This window comes from Suricata suricatta, chromosome 7, assembly GCF_006229205.1.
Source record: "Suricata suricatta isolate VVHF042 chromosome 7, meerkat_22Aug2017_6uvM2_HiC, whole genome shotgun sequence".
Classification (NCBI taxonomy): domain Eukaryota; kingdom Metazoa; phylum Chordata; class Mammalia; order Carnivora; family Herpestidae; genus Suricata; species Suricata suricatta.
In genome coordinates this window covers 105,999,792-106,026,601 of record NC_043706.1, presented here as the reverse complement: position 1 = coordinate 106,026,601, position 26,810 = coordinate 105,999,792, and the positions used below count along the sequence as shown (strand labels likewise).

The window sequence follows — 26,810 nt, the reverse complement described above, 5'->3', positions numbered from 1 at the left end:
TAAAAACTGTTTTAAAGGCAACCTGGAGGTTTCTGAACACGAAAGAATTTAATGATAGAAGGAATCCCACTTGAGTATTTTGGTTACTGTAACATTTCCTCCTATAATTCTGCAATGATTTCATATTTGCTATATGATTATTTGAAGAGAAGAAATCAGGGGCACCTAGGTGGCTCAGTCAGTGAGCAACCTAGTCCTGATTTCAGCTCCAGTCATGATCTCATCATCATGGGATCAAACTCCATGTCATGCTCTGTGCTGAGCATGGAGCCTGCTTGGGATTCTCTCTCTTCCTCTCTCTCTACCCCATGCCCCAACTCAAAATAAATAAATAAACTTTAAAAAAAATAAAGAGAAGAAATCCAAGGGAAATTACTCCCAGTTGAATATTTCCAGTGTATCCTTGACCTCAGAAAATCCTGACTAATATTATGGAACAGTGCGTAGACAGCAAGTAAAATCTGGGAGCTGTTTGCCTAGGCTAATACATAAATTATCTGCAAGAGAAAAATAAATAACAGAGCAATTGTTATCCAAGAAAACTTACTGTCCATCCTAACTGATGTGGACTGCCTTGCTTAATGTGCACCAACAATGTCTATGACATTTATTATTAAATCAATAGGTATTTAGCTTTCTACACCCATAATATCTTCTTTTTTTTTAATTTGCAATACTGTAACACATTACATTGAGGTACACATCAAAAATGTTACTAATAAAAAACACATCATAAAGGGAATAGCAAAATTCCTACAAAGTACATTTCTTAAAAACCTAAATCAGGTTTTAGGAATGTAAATCATTACATTCCAATAATCTTTTTCTGTTAAAATTCAAAGTTCCTTTTTTTTAATGTTTATTTATTTTATTTTTGAGAAAGAGAGAAAGGGCGAGGGGAGAGAAAAGCATGAGCCAGGGAGGGGCAGAGAGGAAAAGAAAGAGAATCTCAAGCAGCCTTTATACCAGCAGCACAGTACAATGCAGGGCTGGAACTCCCAAACTATGAGATAATGACCTTAGCCAAAATCAGAGGTTTAACAGACTGAGTCACTCAGGAGCCCAAAACTTCAAAGTTCTTAAAATGTCAATCAATTTAAAAGACTTTTGCACTATTGATATGTAAATTCTCTGGCAACACCTTCCTCTACAAAACAAGTAGAAATGCTATATTTTTAAAAATCTGTTTAAATAATTCTGAACTGGCAATAAAATAAGGGAAATCCTCGGAGGATAAATAGAAGGCAAGTGTAAGAATCCAAGGAAGAATATCAAAGATTGATGATAGCCATTGACTTGGGATTTTTACAAATACCGTTTCACCAGAAGTTTTGGTGTGAATAGTTACTGAAGGTACAGGAGATAAAGGAGGAGGCCCTTACAAGCCTGGAACATTGGAAACACAACAGTGAATGAATTCAGGGCTACCTAAGATGCTTAGATACTTGATGGGGGGAAACAATATTTGATCTCCATTGTTCACTATGTAGAAACATTAATTCCACTGAAGTTGTCAAAGGCAAAGGTAAAATATTATGGAAAAAAAGAGAAAAAACATTTCCTACAGGAAAAAAATCTATAGCATTAACACTTTATTAAAAATAAGAAAGACTAATAATTCAAAACCCAAATTAGAAATTTATATCAAAATGACAAGATTCACAAAATTTAACACAAAGAGGCAAATAAAAAAGAATATAGTAAAATTAATGAAATAGGAAGCAAAGGTACAATAGAGTTTCAACTAAGCTACATAAACTTATATAGCTATATAAAGAAGGTCTATGACAATACTAATAAAGACCCACGTGAATAATCTGAGTGGAAAGAGAAGATGAATACAAACCAAGGTCTCTACAAAGGTAGAGATTATTATAAAATTTATGCAAATCAATTTGAAAACCTCATTGAAAATGGTCACATTCCTAAAAAAAGAAATACAGTAATTGAAAGTGACTTAACTATAAACTGGAAATTTCAATAGTCCTAAAATCATTGAGGATATGGGATTAAGAGTTTAAATATTTACATTAAGGAAAATGCCAGTCCCAGATCATTTTAACTGAGTTCTGCCAGACATTCAAAAAGAGATAATCCAATCTTACATGAACTATTTGCAAAACTATGTTTTTTAGAGATATACCATAAGTGGTAAACTATAAAGTAAAATTAAAAGTCAACATAATGTGAGACATTTACCTCTAAGTAGGAATCAGAGGGCATTATAGAAACATAAAGGAGGATTTAAACTTGGTAACGTTCTGTATCTTAGGCTGAGTGGTGGATGCATGGGTGTTCCTTCCATTTTCTAAATGTATACTGTACTACAAACTTTTTAAATATGAGCAATGTCAAAATGCTTTAAGAGAATAAAAAATTCTTAAGCTTTTTATTTGATTTTTCATGAAATAATATATTCACAAACTTCAACAATAAGAAATGTAAAAAGGTAAAGAATGAAAATTTCCTTCTCATCCTTATCTTATTCCACCCAATTTCTAACCCCTCAACAAATGTTATTAATCCTTTATATTCTTCTGCGTTTCTTTACTATACAGGCAAATATGAAGATTTTATTTCTCATCCCACTTTTTTTACATTAAACATAATATATTCTCTACAATATTCTGTCCCTTGCTCTTTTTCTCAGCAACATATTTAGAGAGCTATTTCAGCACACAAAAAATGCTTCCTTATTTTTTTTAGATTTGTATGGTATTCTCATTTATTTAAGCAGATTATGTCAGATCTGTACAGTATCCTTCCCATGGATATATCGTATTTTTTTCTCTTCCAAATTTTCAGTTCTTACAAACATTTTTCTTATAAATATCTTTGGAAATATGTATTTTTGGAAATGCATATGAATATTTCTTATGAAATATTTCTCATATGTGCAAGTGTGTCTGAAGGGTAAATTCCCCAAAAAGTAGGTGAATCAAAGTACAGTCTCATTTGTCATTTTGATAGGTAATGCCAAATTATCATCTTTCCTAAAAGCATTATAAGGAAAGCTTATTTCTACTTTGAGAAACAGTAGTTTTTAAACTAGACCATAGTTTCAATTTTTATTTCTCTCATTTTGAGTATGGCATAGCATTTTTTCATATTTTTAAAGACACTATATTTTCTTTCTGTGAACCATCTGTTCATATCAACTGCCTGTTTTTCTACTGGTTTTTACTTTTCAATTCTTAGAAACCTTTTAATATATTAGAAAACTTGATTCTAAGTGATATAAGTTGAAAATATTTGCAGTTCCTCATTTGCTTTTTGACATTGCTTGTGTTTATTCCATGCAAAAATTTTTGAATTTCATTTTTTAATTTAGTCAAATGTATCCTTTTAAAAAACTTTTTGGAATTTAGATCAGTATAAAGGCCTCTAGTCTAAGATTATTAAAGCATTATTTCATGCTTTCTACTAATACTTCTGTGGTTCCCTTTTTTAATTTAAAGTTTTTAATATATTTGAAATTTATTATAATATATGATGTAGGGAGCTAAGCTGTTTTTTGTAATTTCTTTTCCTAAGGAGAAATTTTATCTAAAGTAGATTACTGTCAACCGAGAATACAATAGTATCATAAGTACATTTTTAAAAATGCATTATTTTAAGAGAGCATGACTCTGTGTATTATTTATTTTCTCAGTATGGGTCTAATGCAAGGTCTCATACATTATTTTAAAAGCCATAAAAAAGCAGTTAAAAAGTCACATAAATTGGTAGAGGCCATGTAATTCCAAAGCCACCTTTTCCCCAACTCAGCAATAGCAATGCTAAAACAATCTCAAGTAAAATCTGACGCAGAGCCTTTTTACTCCCTTTTAATGAATTGAATCACATAATTTTATGCTTATTAGACAATTTATTAAGACCCACTCTTCTCTTTATTTTTTAAAGAGCTCAGAAAATCGAATCTGTTAAAAAGTCCAGTTCACAAAATTCCTAGGGGAAATCCTATGAGAACTGTCCATCATAAACCAATGCAGTAGGAAAAACACCTGAATGAACTCATGGGAAGCTCCCAAACAGGACCTCAGCTCTCCCATATATCTGCATACTTGCTTGGCAGGCATCATGATAACAACACCCTGTCCCATTTGCCCTAACTTACCAACAAATACAGAGAAGATGATGAAGAGCTAAGTGGAGTAGCTGTGTTGGGATGTACTCCATCCCATTTTCTTCTTGAAATCAAGGAACACTTGATTCTAAACACAATAGTTGGCTTTATTGAATGACTGTTTCATTTAGAGATAGACCTGATAAAGTTTCATCTTCCTTTAGGACTGGGCTCATCCCGAAGCTATTGGTTGCTAAGATCCTGAATGACGGGGAGTAGTGGATATGTACTGTCTGTCTCTGACTTGAAAACCCCCAAGTCCTGCCTTTTTTTGCACAAGTAGATGTTTACCAAATGTAACTCCAGTGGAGAATTCCAGGCACAGTACACAGTACGGGCGGGGGGGGGGGGGGGAATGAAACAGGTTCATTACGCAGGCAGAACAGAGTTATATAGAAAAAGGATTAGGAGAACAAGGGAAAACTTATTAAAAGCAATAACAATATCACTGTAATGGTTGTGTCTTGGTTCTACCCTTAATCTGTCGTATGACTTCCAGCAGGACATTTTATACTAATAAAATGAGCAGTGTGGATTAATCTCGTAAGGATCTCCCTGTAGTGGTATCTACTATTCTCAAAGAATGCAAGAGCAGAGGTAGTTTTTGGTTGAGGGGAGGGTGACCTACTTGAGGGATAATAATAAACTTTTGCTTTTTTACTAAATGTTAATAATAATCTGTCAGTATCCACTAATCAAATATATTTATAATGGGTAAATATTCTCATAATTATTAAAATTAAAATATGTATAGTTACATATGTTTAGTTTTTTTAAGTTTTGAATTATAGATACAATTTTGTATTACTACTCTTGAAAAAAATTTGTTAAAACATGTTTATAATGCTCATTAAATGACAAAAGAGCAATTGTGGCAAAATAAGATTTAAAATTCTTTTCTCTAAAAAAGTGTTTTCAATCACCCGTTAGTAAATAAGTTGTGTAAAAATTACTGTTTTTTTCTGAGACTGGCTAAAATCTCCAGTATATAATCAATGAGGAAAATAAATTTATAAAGACTTCATAAACAAATAAATTCACCAAAATAGGCAATCTGAATGGTGTCTATACCTTCCTGTCTCTTGAAACAAGATGCTTTATTATGACCATAATAAAATGTTTTTTCCTTCATAAATGTAAAGAGTCAATTGCTGATGTTCTTAAATATTTCTTTATAAAAGTTGGTATGTGAAAGAACTCAGTTTTTCTGTTTACTGATGAACATGGAATGTAGCCTGCCCTAACACAGGTGTTTTCCTTTAGTGATTTCTTATATGAACGAAAATAGAGAAGGTCCCTGTTTCCTTAAGATGGAAGTCATTTGCTGTCTATATATATATATATATATATATATATATATATTGTATATATATTTCATATATATATATATTTCAAAAAGAAAAACTTTTATTTATTCATGGCCCCTCCTAGAAGAGTTATAATCAATATTCATGATACCTTTATTCTGAGACTTGCCCATGGCTAAGTTTTTAAGGTATTTCACAATATGACCACTTTATAAATTGCAAAGAATCCCATTAAGTTTCACATACCAAACAGGAAAGGATCCTTTTAGGGCTCCCTACATTAGCACTTTGGAGCCACAATAGTCAAAGCTTCCTTTAACAGTCTTACATACAATATACCCAAACCTTCCCAGGAAAACAATGGCTTTGTGGTTCTACCTGCAGATAAGGAAAAAAATAACAGGTTAAATGGAAAGATTAAATTGAACAGTCTATCAGAATTTGTTTATCTTTCGTTCCTCTGTGTCTTCTTTATTGATGAAAATCAGTGTTCATTTTTCAGTTAAAATGAATTAAAGCAGTAAGGAAATTACCTTAAAAGGGGCAAAATTGGGCAGGATCCGGCACCTCTGAGTCACCCTGAGAGGCAGATTGTGAGATGCAATACCCCTGAGTGTCGACAGCCTTGAACTACTGCCAGCACAGAGCAGAAAGGAAAGTATTAAAAAATCCTAATTGTCCTCCCCAAAACAGCATGTTTATGAGAAGATGATATTGCGTTTTTCCATGAAAAGGAATGGCGAGGTTATCAAAAATTAGCTCATAATTCGTGGTCTGTGCTGACAGTTCGGAGCCTGGAACCTGCTTCAGATTCTGTGTTTCCCTGTCTCTCTGCCACACACCCCCACTCTCTCTCTCTCCCATCCTCTCTGTCTCTGTCTCTCTCTCAGAAATAAATAAACATTAAAACAATTTTTTTTAATTAGCTCGTATTGTTGAAACAATAATTGCCCCATTTCACAGATGAGGTCACACAAATTAAATTAGGCAAGTCTTCTTCACACTTAACACACCACCTGACTTTCCACATCTCTGGAACTCAGAACAGTGTCCGGGGCAGAGCAATCAATAAATATTTGTTAATGGTAAAATGAAATAAACAAATCATCATTCAATCCACTCCACTGCTTCAAGGGCTAGACTTTGACACTGGCTGGTATCTTTGTTCTATCATTCTATAAATCAAGGGACTTTATAGTGATTTGGAGTTTATATCAAATTTTATCAAATATATTGGATTGAGTCAACAATAATTCAGAATAACATTAAAATATGCCCACACATGTTTAAAATCTATTTCAAAGCATTATATACTCCCAAATACTAATGCCAATGTCAAAGCTCCATATTTTAATGACTAATTTATTCATAGCTATTTAATATGATAGGTTTTCTAAATTTACAATTTAGTTTATGATAAAAAGACTGAAAGACATATATACACATGCACATTTCTGAATCTGAAATTTCATTTAGTGACATTTTATTTAACAACTTCATTCGTCCTCAAAGATCAAAAGGGATAAGAAATAACCTTGACATAAAGTGAAACATTAATACTATGATTTTAAGAATATATAGAGGATATGTAAAATTTCTAAATCCATTTAAAAGTGGACAGAATTAATACAATTTAACAATGAATATATTCCTAGGATTCAATCATAAAAATGATGCATTAAAAAAACAAAATTCACTATAAGATGACATGAACTACAGCAACTTCCATGCACCGTGTATATTTGAACTTGAACCCTTTATTTCTGAAGTGATGCTAAACACATTCTTGAAAACTGGCAAAAAAAAGATGTCACAGAGGCAAATGCCTCCCACTATCCAGATGGTTAAAGATCAAAAAGTAAGAAACACAAGAGAATTCTGCCTTTTCCCAAGCACAGGCCATTTAGTCTTTTCTCTATAGAAGAGTTTCCACATTCCCCATTAACCCTCTCATATATTTATGTAATTGGTAAGAAATATGATCTACATTGATTACCAATATGCTACATAACACCTGTTACTAAGCCACCAAAATACTGATTGTCTTCTGAAAACATTTTAAAACATCTATTCTTATCCTTAAAGTTACAGTTCTTTCTTCAATCTCACATTCAACACCACACTTATTGTCAGTGTCTTATTAACAGAAGACCTGGTAGGAGACCGTAAAACTGGAGGCTTGAATTATTACAATGTAGAGAAAGGCACACAGTATAGTGGAGTAAAGGGAATAACATAGGTTTGGCAAGAATGAGAAGACAAACTGCAAAGGATAAAAATCAGCAACCCATTACACCAAGAATCAGTGTCTAAGATATTTGGTTACTAAAATTATGCTGAAGTCAGTCCAAAGGTAGGCAAACAAAGTATGCGGATGACTAGGGATAACAAATGTGATTGTGGGTTTCAGAAAATGATAGTTGCAAGTGTACAGAGGAGAAAGGAGAAAGCCAGTTAGAATATATGAACATGAGCACTTCTTGCCATGTGGAGTCAGAACTACAAATCTCCAAAATAAAAACTATACAGAGCTATCATATATAAAACCCAACTGATATGACTTCCGTTAAAGTGTTCCCAGACAAAATGGTTATAATACCTATTTCTAAGATCATGGAAAGATTACAGAAACATCAAAAAACTTCATTTATGTTGTAATTATTTTGGAGAAGAAGTGATCCTAATTTCTTTTCCCCCTTCTCTTCTCTTCTTTTTCCTATCCAGTTAAAGTAACTAACTTGGCGTTTTCTCTTAATCTAGTTTCCAATATTGGAAGACTTATAGTCTCTTAACTTCTTGCAAATTTTAAATCAGAACTAACTAGGAAAATAAGCAAAGAACAACTCACTAGGGTGTTGACCTCAAAATGACTTTTCATCCGAGCTATCTTTTAGTCTTTCCAAAAGTGAGTGTAAGCCATGAATATTTAGATAAAGAATCAGTGATCTTAGAGTAACTTCCAAAGACAAAGCTCAAACAGTCATGAAAAACTTAAGTTCTGGGGTGAAGACCAGATTTGATGGAGAAGGGGATGTAATTATTGGTTCATGTTTCCATCATCATCAGAGAGAGAAAAATTCCCCCTTTGAGGATGAATAACAAAAAGAGCCTTTTTATTAATTTAAAAACAACTTTCTCTTGGCGCACCTGGATGGCTCACTTGGTTAAGTGCCCAACTCTTGATTTCAGCTTTGGTCATGATCTCATGGTTCATGAGTTCGAGCCCCGAGTTGGGCATGGAACCTGCTTGGAATTCTCTCTCCTCTGTCTCTCTCTAAAAAATAAACAAGTAAACTTAAAAAAAGGGAAAATATCTCTCTTTAAAATAAAAGTATAACATGCTGAAACAAATTAAGATCCTCATGTAGTCTTTTTAGATTTGTTACTAAGTTCAGGCACTATTCAAGGCACCAGTAATGACAAGACAGACAAAAACCCCTACTTTTGTGTTCATGTTCTATTAGGAAGAAACATAAAATAAATAAATAAGCTGTATGATTTATTAGAAGGTGATAAAAGCTATGGGGAATCAATAGAGCAGAAAAAGGAAGTATGAAGAACCATAGGGTCATATAATCCATAAATAGGGAAATTTAGACAGTTCTCTCTAGGAAGGTGAGTTTTGGGCAAAGATGAAGAAAATGAGGGAATAAACCATGTGGATTTTGTGGAGCTGGGATAGAGGCAGAAAGAACAGAAGTGCAAACGTTCTGAGCTGGAGGAATGCTTGGCAAACTCTTGGCACAGAAAGGATGACAATTTGGGCAGAGAATAGAGTAGAAAAAAATATTCTTAAAGAATCTCTAGAAAAGCCACGGTCAGGGGTGAGAAGGTGTATTGCATAGAACTTTACAAGCAAGAAATCAAAGTATTTAACACTTACTTTTGTGTTATACAGGTGAAAAGGCCCAACCCAATCAGAAAATCCACTATTCTGCTCTGCTGGTGCTTCCAAACTTCCTATCAACCCTCCTCATTCTCCATTATAAAGACATTGGTTTTTACTCTTGCTGGTTTGGGAAGAGTGAAATGATCTGAGCTCACTTTTGCTAATGTGTTTTAAATCCACTCTAGGAGCCAAGGGCAGAAACAAAGAGACTAGTTTTCAGATCATTAAAATATCCCAGGTGAAAGAATGTTGAAGTCTTGGAACAGGGCAGTGATATCTTGGTTAGAGAAGTGGTCAGAGCATGGATATCATATTTTGAAGGAGAGCCCACAGTATTAGCAAACTGATCGGATGTGATTCTGACACAGAGACAGGGAAAAGAGAATGATTGGAAAGACCTGGAACCCAGAAGGTTGTGTTGACACTTGGGGAGATGGGAAGGCTAAAGCGGAAGCAGGTTCAGAGTGAGAGAAGACAAGTTCAGTTTTTTGTAAATGTTAAATGTGAGATGTTCATTAGACAGCCAAATCAAAACGTTTAGATTCATGAATTAAAGGAAAGGATATTACTGGTCTTCTCTGTGGTTAGCAGATCAAAAAACCATTTCATAGTTTTCTAGCATGAAAATCTAACATGTTTTTGAAAAACATTTATGTAAGAATTTATAAATCAGTAGACAAATATTCAGTCCTATACAACTGAGTGAACTAAGTTTATATGTGTATAATGTCACATTTTTTTCTTAAAGGTAGCAAAGTGTTAATAGTTTCTGTCTGATACTTTTATGATTCCATTTAGAGAAAAAGGGGACAGAAGAGAACATACACATTTTTATTTTTAGAGAGAAGTGATACTCAGAACCAGGGTTTTGGACATTGTTGCTGTATAAAGACAGACTACACATCAGAGCCTTGACCATCATGTCCCCATGGACTTTTTTTTATTGGCCAAGTATTTAAGTCTAGATATCAGAAACCCGTGACATTTTGAAAACGTTTTATGTATGTACACTTTAATACACTTTAATGTACTTTTTAGTGTGGAATAAATTCCGTATCTCTGGTTTTTCTTGCATTCTTTGGTTGTCCTGAGTTCATTCCCACCTGTGATGCTTCTTCAGTAGCTGCTAGAAATGTGGCCCCTTCCTGACATGGCGTTACAAAGAGGCAGCAGTGATGATTCTTGATAAGCTGAAAATCTGTGTAAGGGGAAATCATCTGCATTTGAGCCAGAGAAAGTCGTAAAGTCTATTACAGAGGGTTCTAGGTAAATGTCTCTTTTCCCTCATTAGATGACTTTTCATCTGTAGGTAAGTTAAATGAGGGAAACTCACAGAAGATATAAATCTGTATTTATTAAGCATTTTGTTCCAAGTCAGGGCGAATTATTTTATTTTATTTTATTTAGTACTTTGAAATGGAATTATGTTTAATAGAATTTATTTAAATCATTTCTTCTTTATAATTTTGAATTTATGTCTAATCCCACAGCTTTACATCAAAAGTGAAAATATCAGCTACTTACTAATCATTCCCATTGTTATATGCAATTAAAAGTTAATTCACTTCTCCATTCAAACTATCCTTTGAAGTCTTGTCTAAAACTTATAATATTAAAAGTGACATTTTCATTAAATGAATTTTATGTTTTCCCTTTAAGCTCCAAACATATAAATGTCAGAAAATCTCATATATTCTAACCTAAGTAGCTAACTAAAATTTCTCTAAAAATAAAGTTATTGTCCATTTTCAGATGACATTTTAGAAATTTACATTTCACAGGTGCAACAGATCCAATACTACCAAATTCAACATTCACCATATGCAAAATTATTTTTAAAACAGAAATGTATATTTATTCAAAAAGTATATTATACCATTTATAATATTATATTGGAATAAATCACTCCCTCAAAAGGTCATAGGTATTTAAGCCACATAGTAAACAGTGTGCTTGTATTCTTCTGAAAGACTTGTATAAACTACCTCTTAGACTCTTGTTTTGTTTTCTTTCTTAATTGTTTTGTTTTCTTAATTTTATTTATCTTCTAAGCAAGTCTGAAAGCTGAAAACTAGAATAGAAATAAGACAATTCTTGAATTGCAATTATATGTAAACCATTTATAGTCCATGGCAATTTTTCAAAATAGTTGGGGATTGATTCAGTCTTAAAGTTCTTTTAACATTTATTTTGATTTTCATTGAGGTCGCTCTCATTCACCACAAATTATTTTGAAAGAATAAATGAATTGATATCATTAAAACCACAAACTGAAAACTTGAAACTAAGCCAAATACTGACCAACACCTTCTGAATTGTAACATGTCCACTATCTACTATAAAAGTGTATTCATTGTATTTAAATCTATGCATTTTGGGGTTTTTTCTTGATTCCAAAGTATCCTTTACACCCCCCACCTTTAAGAAACAGTAACATTTGGCCATCTCAATCCACAGAATTGCTATTTTATATTTTTTCCCACAATCCAAATGAATAAATTCCCATGCTTATCACAGAATAGACTCCATAATAGTATTTCCTTGTGTGGGGTCAACCAATGGATGCTTACAGAATAAAAAATTGAACTTGTGAAAAATTTAAGCCACTAAGATCAAGATATAATATATTTCAAATCTCCTTTTGTAGTCTTGCTTATTTGTCACCTTTCTACTAGCATAGAGTGCTAAATAATTCCAATTGCATATTGAAATCAGTTTTTCATCAACTAAAACAAACAAACACAAAAAAACAAATCCTTTTTATTACTGAAGATAATTACACATCCTGGATGTTTAACCAATCTTCTACTTTTGTAGCAATATATATTATATACCTTGCTGATTCTTACATGATCTAATGGTATTATAAATTTAAAATGCACCACTATTTTTAGGCTATATATCTATAGAGCATACTTAAAATGGAATATATGCCTATGAGTTTATTGATTTAAAAAAATGTAAATACTATATCTGAAGGTTCAAATATCATGCCAGAGCTTTGCTCCTTTTATTTTGTGTGATGAAAATCCCTCTAAAATGTCTTGATGGCTGATAGCAGCTTTTCAAGTAATCATTAATAAATACACACAAAATAAAAATCAAAAAATATATTAACTAACCAGACCAGTTAGACATTTCGATAAGACAACAGAATACATAGCCTCTCAGCAGGTTTTCTTTATATAAGTTCTCTAAAGGGCCACAGACAAATCCCATAAACCTTTAGGTTGCTTGTGAGAAAAAAAAAAAAAAGGAAATCTGTTTCTGAAGATACACTGCCATGGCTGTAAGAGTGTCTTTTTGTAGGTGAAAAACATGTTCCCCGAGGTCTAAAACAATGCTCCTTTTTCTTGATGCATTAGAGGGACCTCTGCTCCCTCAGGAATAATACAGAAACTTCAAATGTTTAATTTAACAATGTGACCTAGTTAACAATATTAGAGAGAACCTAGCTGCTCGGCTTTCCTGCTCATGAATGTATGAATTTTCAGTATGGTAAAGTAAATAAGCATTTTTTGTGAAAAAACTTAAGAAATATCTGCCTACACTATGCAAACTATTATTGAAATAAAAGAAATCATGCATGCCCACTTCAAACATTTCCTTGAACAAATAGTTGTATATTGTTTTAGCATAATGCCAGACTTGTCAATAACGCGTTCAAGTTATGGTATTGAACTTACACAATAAAGACTTAATATTCTATGGGAATGTTCAAAGCAAGGCCTCAATATCCTTCTTCAAATGATATTTATGTTTCAACCTTATGACATAGATGCATGTATTTACTTTTCCAAAGAGAATATAAATAGAATCCATATTCTAGTATCACTGCTTTATCTCATTTTTAAAGAGGCACTTCTTCGTATTTCTTAGAGTGTATTTTCACAATAATCTCTTCCTTTAAAAATATCAGGCAAAAATGTGTGCAAATATCACTGACAATAAAAGGAAAGTCATTTATTTTTGAACCAGCTTTGGAAGCAGCCGCCCCTGAAACAATGGAAGGAAGAAAAGATATAAGAACTAGCTGAAGGAACAGGCAGGGTGGGAGAAGTATGAACTACTGGTCTATTCCAAATCAAATGTGGTCATTCTTTGATGTCTATTTATTTTCAGTAACAAGATGGCTACAAAAGTAAAGCATAGTTCTCAAAATAGCCAAATCCATTAGGGCAAACAGCTGTGTGTGTGTGTGTGTGTGTGTGTGTGTGTGTGTGTGTGTGTGTGTGTAGGTGTGTGTGTGTGAGAGAGAGAGAGATAAAGAGACAGAGAGACAGAGAGAGACAGAGAACTATCACAATTAAATTGAAAGACTACGGAGGTGCTTGTTTATGAAGTTATGTGACAACAGACATAACACATTAGGGAAAAACATCCTTAAATGATGCTAGTTAGCTGGTACTGAACGGGAAAATTTATAAAGTTGACCAAATATCCCTTGACCAAACAGCTCCAAAAACATTCCTGGAAAGAGTTTACTCACGGATTGAACTAGATAAAGCAATTTCAAAAGGCATCATTGTTGAAATGTGTTCATTCATTTAAAATATTTTACACAATGCAGCCAACTCTCAACGGCTCATTTGAAGAAAAGCAGACGCACAGCAATGGGAAATGAAGTTTCCAAATGTTGGGTAAGGGAGAGAGTGGGAATCAGATAGGTATACACATAAAAAAATGCCTTTTTGGTTATTTATATATGACACTAGCTTTATGAGAGGGGAAAGGAGCTGGTTATACTGGTTGATATCCAAAGCCGGTAGAATTCTAAACATCGGTAATCAATGGTAATAGTGTATTTCAAGAGAAACACGGGAGACTGAAAAGTTGACCATCCTTCTGTACTTTGTTTCTATTTTATCCTGACTCATCATATTGCCTAACACGAGCTTCTCTAATATATAAATTCCAAGACTATAAATGTGTGTCAGGTGGGCAAAAATGTAAGAATCTCATGGGTAGGGTTCTTACAAAGAACCACAGCTGCTGTGGCTCTGGATCCCCAGGTCATTCCAATCTCTCTAATATTTATGGGCACAGCAGAGTCCCTGACTACTGTTATTCTTCTGCACTTGATTGCGGTTGACATTTCTAAGGCGTCTTTCAATCATATTATTTATGTATATTTATGTATTTTTACAAATGTCAGGTAGGCCATCAGTGATACTGCAAATTAGTGTGCTGATCTTGATTTTAAGACTTTTTGGCTCTAGAATTGTATGTGGAACTTTTGAAGCTTTTGGCTAAAAATATATCAGGGCTGCTACATGCCTATATTTCTGTTGGTTTCCAAGAGCTCCTTGAGATATTTTTCTTTCAAAAGAATATTTTAGTGGTAGATTTTCGATCTCAAAAATTGTCACTCTGAAGAGGTGGTAAAAAATCTTGCTTTTTCTCACTGGAATTTGAAATTTAAAATAAGATTTTTAAAATGTTCTATAATTGCACAATTTCTATGAAATAAAACCTAAATAACATAAGGATTCCACATCCAGATTTGAATTATAATATGCTATCTCAGATGCCCTCAGATGCTTTCATTATGCCTTACGGATTGTTCCTTCAATCTTTTCTGAAAAGAAAATCTGTACTTATAAGGTCATTAAGATAATTAACTTGAATTTTTGAGAAAAATTGTATTATTCTTGGTCACCTGATACATATGTTATGTTGAGACCTGCTGTTTTTTGAGGGAAAAATATTTTTCTCTAAAATGGCACAGATTCACGATTGCATTACAAATTAGTTTGGAATTCCCTTAAGCAGGTTCACTGAAAGCCTATTTCACTAAACCGCATTTTCATTAACTTTAGCAGAAGTAGTTTTCCAGAGTTAACATCTCACATATTCATTTATAACATCTCTGAGACCATTGAATATGTATAATTTATTTTATAAGGCTGCCACATCAAGAATTATTAGAGCTCAATAAAAATATATATGTGCATGTGAATATATATGTATATATATTTCCAACGTGTGCACAGGAATTAGAAATTAGCCCCTTATTTGTATATGGCAATTTTATGTCCAAAATTAGCTGTCAAAACACTATTCATGTATGAGTTCTCTTTCTCTTGGTCAAAGAATTTGGGGGGGAGCAATGTTCTTAAAGTACATTAGACAGAGATACAATGGGGTCTTAAATAAAAGACACACTGTAAAGACAGCAGTTTAAAAAAATCCACTCTCTTTCAGAATTCGACATCTTAATATGGAAAACATATCTTTTCACAAGACTCCAGGAATTAAACAACATAGAAGAGTTCAAGTGTTCAGTTTACCAGCTCCTCTGCCATTCCTTGGCTCCAAAATTCAAGGCCAGTAATAGTCACTAGGACACATATTTCTGTGAAATGAAAATCACTAGGCAGGAAATACATTTATCATACTAATTTCCTAGAATCATCTAGTTACCTGTGTCCATTAAAAGTACATTGGAATATGACAATTTCAGAGAAAAACAATGAAACAATCACTATGATAGCTGAAATATGGCTTCATAGGAAACAGGGTTACATTTAATTAGCTTCCACCGCGTATGTGTCTTTTTTTGTTTTTTATTATAATTCCTATCACTGGCGTGGACTCATGAGCCAATCTTTTCCAATTTAAGTTACTACCAAAGTTTACAAACTTGACATAAAGATTACATTATATTTACAAAGAACTTGGCACTTAACAGAATAAATTATTGACTTTTTTCTTTAACTCCAGACCAGGGCACCCATGGTTCAGGCGAATGGGAAAGCCCAATGCCTTATTATATATTATGCTACATTAACATGAATAAATAAGTTTCCAGCTGGTCATTCATCCACAGTGCTGTCCCTGTTGCTGAAAACAAGTACCTTCCAGTTCTAATCCATGGAGAGTGCAGAGAAGTTATCAGTCCAGGGAGAGCAAAGGTTGCATGTTTTCTTCTTCGTTTTTATCCATGCGTTTTAGTACTGTAGGATCCACTACTGACTGGGATCTAGAAATGATAAGGCCGATGTCAGTAAGTTATTACCAAATAATCACGCTCCCTTCTCTGTCTTTTCTCCATTATTACTTCTCTCTCATGGACTCGGATTATCTTCCTACATCAATACATCAAGGGCTTTATGAATGAGAATGCTGCACGTTTCCAGAGGGACATGCTTACCACGGGTTTTGCATCAGAGGGAGAAAACAATCCTCTCTGAGCTCTAAGTAAAATAATGAGCAGCAAAGGATTCTAAATGTACCATAATAGGCTTAAGTTCTCCTCTTCCCAATCGATCAAGAGTCTTTGAGAGTGAGAATTTATAGCGTAGGACAGATGGATGATAATAGCACATCTCCAAGTAGAAAATTATTACAGTGGGTCTATTGTTATGAGAAATTAAATAGAAATGATAGGAGCCTTGGTTCCTGTTTTAAAGAGCTCTATTAAACAAATTCAACACAAAATGTGCATTTTTAACCATCTTTTTAAAATGTTTATTCATTTATTTTGAAAGAGAGAGTAAGAGCAGTGGAGGGGCAGAGAGAGAGGGAGAGAGAGAGAATCCTAAGACAGGCTCAGCACTGTCAGCGCTAGAATCTGGTGAGATCAGAACCTGAGCCGGAACCAAGAATCCATCGCTTAACTGACTGAGCCACTCAGGTGTCCCTCACCTCCTTTTTTTTTAATGAAAATATTAGGGAAAAAATCAAAATCTGAATGTGAGTTTTTGTTAAATTTCCCACTAGATCATCTGAATAAAATCAGCCTTACTCTGGAAAGTTTCGTGAAATGATTTAAGACGTTTGAAAAGTAAAAACCCCTGTTGTTGAGACAGCAGCACTTTATGATTAGAAGAGCAAGTAATTTGAACTTCTTACACATGCTTTTGAGACTGGGTGGGGATTGTCTTTCAATTCATCATTAGGAAACAACTTGAAACCGGGAAGGAGGAAAGTCAATGAAACATACTACTTGTTATGGCAGGAAACTGCATTCTTAATAGCTATTGCATTAAAGAAGCAGCTGCCCTTTTAAAATTCTCCTAGGATAGTGAATGTTCCCCTGCTGCTGCATTCCAGCCAATTGGCTATTGCTGTGGCAATATGCCTCTTACCAGACCTCATTAACTCTCAAAAAGGAAGGCTATAAGCTAAAATACAACTGCACATGCTAATGAAAAAGAACAGCAATGGAACTAATTATCACAGCAAAAATAATTATAGTATTAACTGATTAATTGACTCATTTATTTAAATAAACTTAAATTCATTCCTAAAGAGGGAATGAAACGAAAGAGGACATTAAAATAGGAATGTTTTATTTCCTAAGTCATTTTCACTATTTTATCTCAATAATAGGTTATACATGTGTATAACAGAAAAGAGACTAAAGTTGAATGAGCAGATGAGTGAGAGAGAGAGAAAGGGGAGGGGAAAGAGGGAGAGGGACAAGGAGACAAGGAGGACAGGGGGGAAAAAGGAGGAGGAGGAAGTGGAAAAGGAGGAAGAAAAGGAATAAGAAAAGTGACTTTGTATCATTTTTAAATGCAATAATAATTTATCTTTGGAAAAATAATCTTTTTAATGTTTTTTTTTTTTTGAGAGACAGAGAGAGACAGCATGAGCAGGGGAGGGTCAGAGAGAGAGGGAGACACAGATTCCGAAGCAGGCTCCAGGCTCTGAGCTGTCAGCACAAAACCTGATGCGGGACTCGAACTCACAAACCAAGAGGTCATGACCTGAGGCAAAGTCGGACACTTAACAGACTGAGCCACCCAAGTGCCCCATCTTAGAAAAAATAATTTGATAAATAAAATACATTTTAACACAGTGGACAATGGTACCAAACACTTAGGAATTAGACCTTTAGCACTGTTTTACTTAGATTCAACTAAAAAAAAAATGGTCTCCCAAGAAAAATCCATGTTAAAACACAAAATAATTTCATTTGATGCCCTGCACTAAAGTATTAACTCGACTACTAGTACGCACTAAGCTCTAAATTCCATAAGCAGGGACATGATCGGTTTCCCTCCTTACAATGAACACAACGTATATCACAGTCTGTTATACAACAGGATCTCAATATCTTAAATTCTACCCAATAAATAGTTTCCATACTGAAAGAAGCTGGGTATTAAACATTTAAAACCAAGAGTAATAAAGCAATTTATCTTATACAAAAAGGAATTCTTAACAGAAAATCCATTTAAAATTCACAGTTACCATTCAGATACCAAAAAAATAAAAAAATAAATGCATAAAATTCACAGTTAGATTTATTCTATAAGTGTTGATACATAACCTAATAATATTAAGTACACATCAAAGTTCTTCAGACAGCACAAAGTACACAATTTAAGCATTTGCCAAAAGTTTCTGTTAAAACATATATCATGCACACACACATGCATGCGCACACACACACAATCTTTTAAATCCTTATGTTCATGACTATTTTTAAAAAGTGATCAGATGATATGGTGATTTTAATAAAATATTTTAAATTACAGTGCACTATTAAATTCCTAGTTTGCTTTTATCATGAACCACCAGAATCAGAATTGGTGGATGATGAATGCTGTCTCCATATATAGAACAATTCCTCAATAAAACAAGCCAGGCAGAAATGATTTCCGATTAAGGTTTTTTGGTATTTAATTGTCCCAAGAGTGCCATTATTTTAGTCCAGATTTTTTTTTTGCAGTCTTAAACAGAACAACAGGGCTAATTTTTTTTAATTTTAGTTTATTTTTGACAGAAAGAGAGAGAGGGAGCACAAACAGGGGAGGAACACAGAAAGAGGGAGACACAAGTTCTGAAGCAGGCGCTGCACTGAGAGCAGAGAGTCAGATGTGGGGCTGGAACTCACAAACCGTGAGATCATGACCTGAGCTGAAGTTGGGCGCTTAACCGACTGAGCCACCCAGGCGCCTCACAACAGGGCTATTTGTGCAGGAGCATAATTGTTAGTGAATGTGCTTGTTTCAGCTACAATAGAAGAAGCTGTTTATCATTCCTCATAGTATACGGGAACCATCTCCATAGAAGCTCTGCAGTCTTCACAGTGAATAACTTCTATTTTTTTACATGAAACCCAATAATTTAAATTTAATGATTCAGGTACCATTTATTCATTTATTATGCACCCGCAATGTTGTTCTATACCTTTGTGCTTAGGAGAAAGACTGTAGACAGAAATGGATTCCAATTCCAGTTCTGCTATTTGCTAGCTCCGTGACCATGAGAAGGCTATTTAAACCTCCTAGATTTTGTTCTTTTAACTGTAAGATAGAGAAAATAACAAGTACATCACACAGATGTACTGAGGATCAAACTCAATAATGCATGTATAAACCCAGCACAAACTTTGGCAGGTCACAAAGGTAGCAGTTAAGGAAATGACTGATGGAATTGGATTGTCAGTTTTCCAATATCAGCAGTGCTCCTTTGCGGCTATGTGATGTATGGAAGTTACTTACCTTCTCTTTATCTGGATCTCCTTACCAATGAGAGCCGAATAGTCTTACTTTACTAATTGTTTACAGAAGCAAATGAGTCAATGTATATGAAGCATGTAGTAGCAAGAGATGTGGAATATTATTCAATAAAATCAGAGTTTATATTACTATGGCAACTTATTATTGCTGCTCACTGCAGCTATTATGTGCCTACCTTTAGCACTATCTTAGGTACTAGAGATATAAGACAAAAGACATTCCTCCAGTTTAAAACACCTACAATCTCTTGAGCTTTGTATCTTTTCATGTGAATATAGTATTTGTCCACAAATTGACACTGGGGAACAAACTCTTCTTCTTACACATCTAGCTAAATTCCCCCAAAGGAGCAAATATCTACAAGCTTTCGGTGAGGGAATAATTTTTTTTCTCTCAATCTAATGATAATATAAAACTGGGAGGCGGGGATGGAGAAGAGGAGACAATTTTCTCCCATCCTTGATAGGGAACTGCCATTGCCTGACTTAGAGAAGACGAGACTCAAGTGAAATAACTTTCTTAGGTTCATTCTTCACAAGTTTCAGATAGCACCCTAAGAACTTCATATGATACAAAACCTACACCAAACAAAGGGTGTGTGAAATTCTAATCAATCCACATAAGAAGCAAAAAACTCAGGGTGGGGGAGGTCGACATGCTGTGAGCCAAGTCTGTAGAGGACAGAATGGCCTAATTAATTGGAGAAGAAAATCAAGACCCAAAAAGACTTCAAAAGGTAGACAGACTGAGCCAAATCTAACAAGATGGTGTTAATTAAAAGTATGTGCTTGGAGGAAAAAGTTAAACACAGAAAGAGAGAATTATGAGGATATGGATCTATAAGTACAGAGCCTTCTAGTGTTAGGGAGCTCAACATGAGTCAGCAATGTGCTTTGGCTGAACCAAAGCAATAGACTCAACAACAGAAATCAAAGGAAGCCAATGAGGGCAGAGCTAGGGTTCTGGAACCTAAATGCAAGTAGTGATAACATCCGATGTCACCTATTTAATTCTGGACATGGCACCTAAAAGGGGCCACTGACAGCAAAACACTCCTTTATTCACACCACTGGTGCCCAGTGAATATGCTCTGTTTGTGCCAGGCCCTACTTCAGGCACTGGCAATTCAAAGAACAAGATAGACAAAGCCACTGAAGTCTTCATGAAGTTTAAATTTCAGGAGGGGACATAAAAGTAAATAAAATCAGTGATTTGACAGACAAAAAAATAAAGGAAGTGACTGATCAGGAATCACCAGAATGAGGAGGATGTAGACCAAATGGTTGCAAGAACCTGGGTGGCTCAGTTGGATTTGGAGGATTTGGATCCTGTGTCTCCCTCTCTCTGCCCCTCCCCCACTCATGTTCTGTCTTTCTAGACTAAGTGGTTGATAAAGACCTAACCACTCTCTTAAGGAGGTGACCTTGGATTGACAGGTGCAGGAAAAGGGCATTCTATGCAACTTTGACAAGTGGAAAGAAGGATATTATGTCTGAAAGACAGGGAGAAGAGAAAAGGTGGGAAAGACTTAGAGGCATGAAGAGGGGCACAATCAGACACATAGCACTTTGTAAGCCATGTTATATAATTTTTATCCATTACATAATCTGCAGTCATTAAAAAAAATTAAAGCAGAGATGTGAAATGATTTGACTTACATTTTAAAAGATCTTTTAGATTGCCATATGGATAATAAATGGGGGCCAAGGGAGCAGGATATAAGGGTAGAGGAAAGACACCAGGTAAGACGTTTGGGGGGAAAAGGCACACAGACTGCAGGTTATGGGGGTACACCAAGGTTGTGGAGCATCTGGAGAGGTATGTGCTCAGAGAAGGGGACCATGTTAGTGAATCTGTCATAGAAGAAATCTGTTGGAAGAAATGAGCATTGTTAGCTAGCAAAGGAAAAGACCAGGCAACACCTATGACAGCTGTTTCCAAATCCTTCTATAGCTCGGTAAGAGCTCCTCAGTAAGAGCACTGTGTCATGCTATCACAGAAGCATAGGCAAGGAAGGTTTATGTCAAAAACATGAAAGACTCAATAACCTCATGGATTGGAACCCCAGTCCACTGCATATAGCCTATGTGACTTTGAGGATACAACATCTGTTTCACAGGGTTGCTGGGAGGACAAAGAAAAAAGACATCTGAAAGGGCCTGATTCATGATAAGTACATAGTAAATGGCAGACTGTAACAATAATTAGTATTATTATTATTATTAGAAGGAAGTTATTCTTAGGTAATTGCTTTTAAATATATTTGTTTAGAATTTTTTTGAGATTTTGATGAAATACATGCCTTGTCTCTAGAAAAATGCACAAACTGCATATACATGGACATGCACACACATACAATTTTGGATACAATGTTTAGCAATTAACAGACACCTCTGAGAACCCATCTACAGACTGACTTGATAGGAGAACATAGAATTCACATTAAGAAGCACTGTTTTAAGAGAAGGGAGTTAAGAAGCCCAGACTTGGTTTCCACATAAGCTTGCTGATTGCTGAAAAAATTAAAGCTGGAGATGTCGGAGATGTCTCCAGCTTTTCTAGTCTCTCCAAGGCATTGTGGAGCAGCCTGGGGAGAGGAAGGTAGCATGCACACCCTCGGCAGTAGCAATAGCAGCAGCAACAAAAAAAAGGGCAGCCTCTGAGAACAGGGTTGCCCCTGTTTGAGCAGAACGATGACCAAAAGACCTTAAGGTTTTCATCAAAAAAAAAAAAAAAAAAAGGTGCAAGACAGTATGAGAGATGAGAGGTGGGATGCCTTGGGCCACCCTGAGCAAGGTGAAGAGAGACCTGCAGGGGCTATGGTTTCTATATTTCTCTAATGGGAAATGTACCAAGAAATAATATTTGTTGCTATTATCCAAATAAACTCTGGGAAGCTGTGGACTGGGGGAGCCTGAGAATTCAATATTCCTGGCTTGCTACAGAATGCAAACTCAGAGGCAGTTATGCATTTGGGCATATTCAGCAACTCCTCCGCTTTCCATCACCACTAAGCTATGGCTGGATATGATTATATCCACAGTGAATCCAAAATACCTAGGGAATTGCCCATTACACAACATGTGTTCAATAAACTTCATTGATTAAAAGAAAACAGGCACAAAAGTACCATGAGAGTCAATGCAAGGAGTCAGAATCTCAATCAAGAATGAACTTTATAAAGATTAAAGCTGAAGGAAAATAGAATGCTTTGCCCCAGGAATGGCTAGACCTTTAAACAAGAAATGCGGCAGAGATATTTTAAAGAGAATCAAAGTTTTATTTATTTATTTATTTTAATCAAAGTTTTAAATGTACTGTGAATTGTGTGTGCATGTGGGTGTGTGTGTGTGTGTGTGTGCGTGCCATGAATCCCTTCCTTCAAATGAAATCTTATACAAAAGTCTAATACATTGCTTAGAAAGAGAGCTGTTCTCATTGTGGACATGGGCACTATCCTCGCCCCACTTCCTTGGCACTCCCCCAGAACACCAAGGGTACAGTTTGAAAGACCACTTGATTTAGTGACTCCTAAGAGCCTTATTAGATTGTCTGTGAATAAGGAACAAAAACTGTGTTGACATTACCTTGAATGACTTTATCTTTGACTTAACATTCTTAAACATCTAATCATGGAGGCATAAAAGGATTTAAAATCCCACCAAATACACATTCCTCAAAAGTATAAAACCTGGAGTTAACTTGGGGCACCCCCACACTGACTCCAGCCCACTTCCCAGCCACCTCCAGCATACCTCTTCATGGACTTGGGGGAGAGCTCCTTTTCCACCTCCTTTACAGGCATACTGTAGGAGTCCACATTGTATTCACTGTCATCATCGTACTCATGATCTAGCAGTGTTCTTGCCCACGTTCCCATGTCATAAGGGGGCAGCATTCCTCCAAACTCAGAAGGCAGGATCTCAGGATGAATTAGTTGATGTAGACTGTTCAGGTTGTTACCATGCAAAAATATCTACAAATGCAAGAAGAAGGATGAGGGGAAACACACACAGGAGAATCAATACAATCCAAATGCTAGGAGCAGGGAATGAAGCTAAGAAAAGCAAAATAAGAGTTTTTCATGTCTGTTAAGATATTTAAGTCCTTAATCCACTCTGTAGAACAGATAGGGCTGGTATTGTTATCCTAATATTTCACATAAAAATCCTGAAGCATAGGAATTTTAAATAGTTTCTAGAAAGTCAAAAGGTGGTTGAGTTAGAGAGCTAAAACCTAAAATTTATAGTTTCAGGTGATGAGCAGAATACAATGTGCATATTGATCTGTACAATGTGCATATTGATCTGTACATCATCCTGATGTTAGTTGTACAAAGCTAACGGTGTGCATAATGAATGCTGTTAAAATAGACCATTCTCATAAGGGACTCATGAACTATAGAGTCCATCCAAGTTACTAAACCCAAAAGGTATTACCACTTTGGTGTTCTCTATCATCAATAAAAACAAGAATATTGTAACCACTAGGTTGCTGCTTTGTAATGCAAAGGGTGTAATGTAAATAAAAGTATATTAGCATCATCGTAATGAAAGGTTGAGTGAAGGTTCACATCTGAAAGGACTTAAGTTCTATAATGTTGCCAGTATCTTCTCTACTAGTGCTTTCTATGTTTATTGTTCAAATAAAAATGGAATAATGGAGTGAAAATGTAAAGATGTATATACACATTAATTATTGATATTACAGTCACACCGAGTTTTTTTTAAACTAGAAAATTATGCAAGCTACATACGCAAGATTTGTTCCTCCACAAATTGCTACCTCTTTTCTCCTCTTTCATTTCAGTCTCAAAACGGTAGATTGGTCTTCTCTGAAAAAGCACTGTTTCATCTCAAATAATTTATAGAAGATTTGTTTAAAGATTATAGTTTATAAGTAACTTAGATATAGTCACTTATAGTTTAAAAGTGACTCATCCTTCAGGTTCATGGTGAACAGACTAATATATTTATCTTTGCTTTCTGTACTTTTAAAGTCCACAAAAGTAAATATATGGGAAAACAAAGAAAAACTAGTCTACAACATCAGACAAAATGATAGGGATGGGAATTATTAACCAACAAGTGATTTCAACAGATTATGGACCAGTAAAAGCAGATGAGAGAGGGTCACTGGCAAAATAGGCAGAGGAAATGGCTGCCTGAAATACCTGTTGTGGAGCCAACAGAGGTATAAGTTGCCATCTGCTCCAAAGTACATTTGGTCAATTGCAAACTTCACACACTTCCACTCCTCTTTGCAGAGCACAATAGCCCCCCTACCTTCTCCCAACACACACACAAACACACACAGGCTCGCTCTCTCTCTCTCTCTCTCTCTCTCTCTCTCAGGTTCTACTTAGAAGAAATTAAAATAATTAGGGAGGGGGTGGGTAAAGTTAAGTTCTAGCACCTGAAACTCTTATTTTATTAGTTCTACAACCTTATTTTATTAGATGTGTTTCTTCATGTAACAAACCTTTTTTTTTAAGTCATGCATCAGTTGTCATCATAAATCCTTAGAGAAGTAAATGTAATCCCAGCACACTACTTCCTCTCTCTTTGCTAACATTCTGCTACCTCCTCCCTCAACATCGTTTTCAGCTTTGGCCTTGCTTCCTCTTTCACTGAAAAAATAGGGCAACCAGATGAGACCCACCCACCAGCATCTGTGTCCATATGCTGTGCCTCCGCTCCTATTACAATGGAAAGATAAACTCTACAAAGGCCAACCTCTCCACCTGTGTGCTAGAATCCATCGTCTCTCCTCTTCTCTGTTATATTGCTCAAGCAGTTCTCTCCTGTCTCTCTCACACCATCGAATTTCTTGTCTGGTGGATCTTTCCCATTAGAGGACAAACCTGCCAAATCTTCTCCTCCCATCTCCTCTCAAAAAGATAAACAAAACCTCACTTGGCCAGACTTCTTCTTTCAGTTATTATCCTATTTCTCTGCTTCTCTTTATAACAAAACTCATCAAAGGACTTGTTTATATTCACTGCTCAAATACTCTAGTCCCATTTTTCCTGAAGCCAGTCCAAACAGGCTTTGCCTCCCACGATAGCACAGAGATAATTCTTGTCAGGCTCTTTTTCACTGCTAAATCCAGTGTCCAATGCTTGGCCTTTATTTTTCTTGAACTCTCAACAGCACCAGATTTAAATGACTCTCCTCATTGAAACAGTCCCAGCATCTCACGATTTTCTCCTACTTTGACACATACTTCTTTTTTTTTTCAGTCTCTTTTGCTGGCTATTCGTCATCACTCCAACATCTTAATGTCATAGAGCTCCAGGCTTCAGTTCTTGGATTTGTTCTCTTCTCTATCTGTACTTAATCTTTGGTGACCTCATTCAGTCTAGTGACCCTAAATATTGTCCATATACTGAAATATTTATATATCGAATCCAGATCTCTCCTTTGAACTTTATGTTGCTATTTCTACTCTTTATTTGACATGTCCACTTAAAAGTTTGATGGGAACCTCAAAATTAATATGTTCAAAACTGACCTCACAAAATTCTTCTCAAAATCAGCTCACCCCTGTTTTCAATGTCAGTTAGTGGTATGGTTCTTCTAGTTTCTCAGGCTAACACCTTCGACTCGTCCTTAATTCCTCTCTAAGTTGTCAGTAAGTCATTTTGGTTCTTTCTTCAAAATATATCATGAATCTGAACATCTGACCAACTCCACCTCTACAACTTTAAATGAAACTATCACCACCCTTCAAACTCTATTATTGCACTAACCTTCTAATTGCTCTCCCTACTGCCACTCTTGCCACCTGTGCTCTATGCTCAACACAGTGGCCAGAATGACCACCTCAGATCATGTTATTCCACTCACAATTCCCCACTGGCTTCTCCTTTCTCAAAGAGTAAATCCTGTAAGGCCCTCCATAAACCTCTTCTTTGAACATACCTACTACTCACTCCCTGCTGAAATCACACCATGTGTGCATTTGTCCAGGACATTTGCAATGGATGTTCTGTCTGAGGATTTTTGCCTTTA

At 35.2% G+C, this 26,810-nt stretch overlaps 1 protein-coding gene across 1 annotated transcript in view; it reads right to left on the bottom strand.

The window, feature by feature from the left end:
* Positions 1–10,139: 10,139 nt before the first annotated feature.
* Positions 10,140–26,810, bottom strand: part of CLVS2 (clavesin 2) — a 72,849-nt gene continuing 56,178 nt past the window's right edge. Inside the window, exons 5-6 of the mRNA XM_029945362.1 lie at positions 23,553–23,773; positions 10,140–16,304 (exon numbers count right to left, since the gene is read on the bottom strand). Coding sequence (XP_029801222.1) covers positions 16,217–16,304; positions 23,553–23,773 — 309 coding nt within the window. The 3' untranslated portion in view covers positions 10,140–16,216. The remainder of the gene's footprint in view (positions 16,305–23,552; positions 23,774–26,810) is intronic.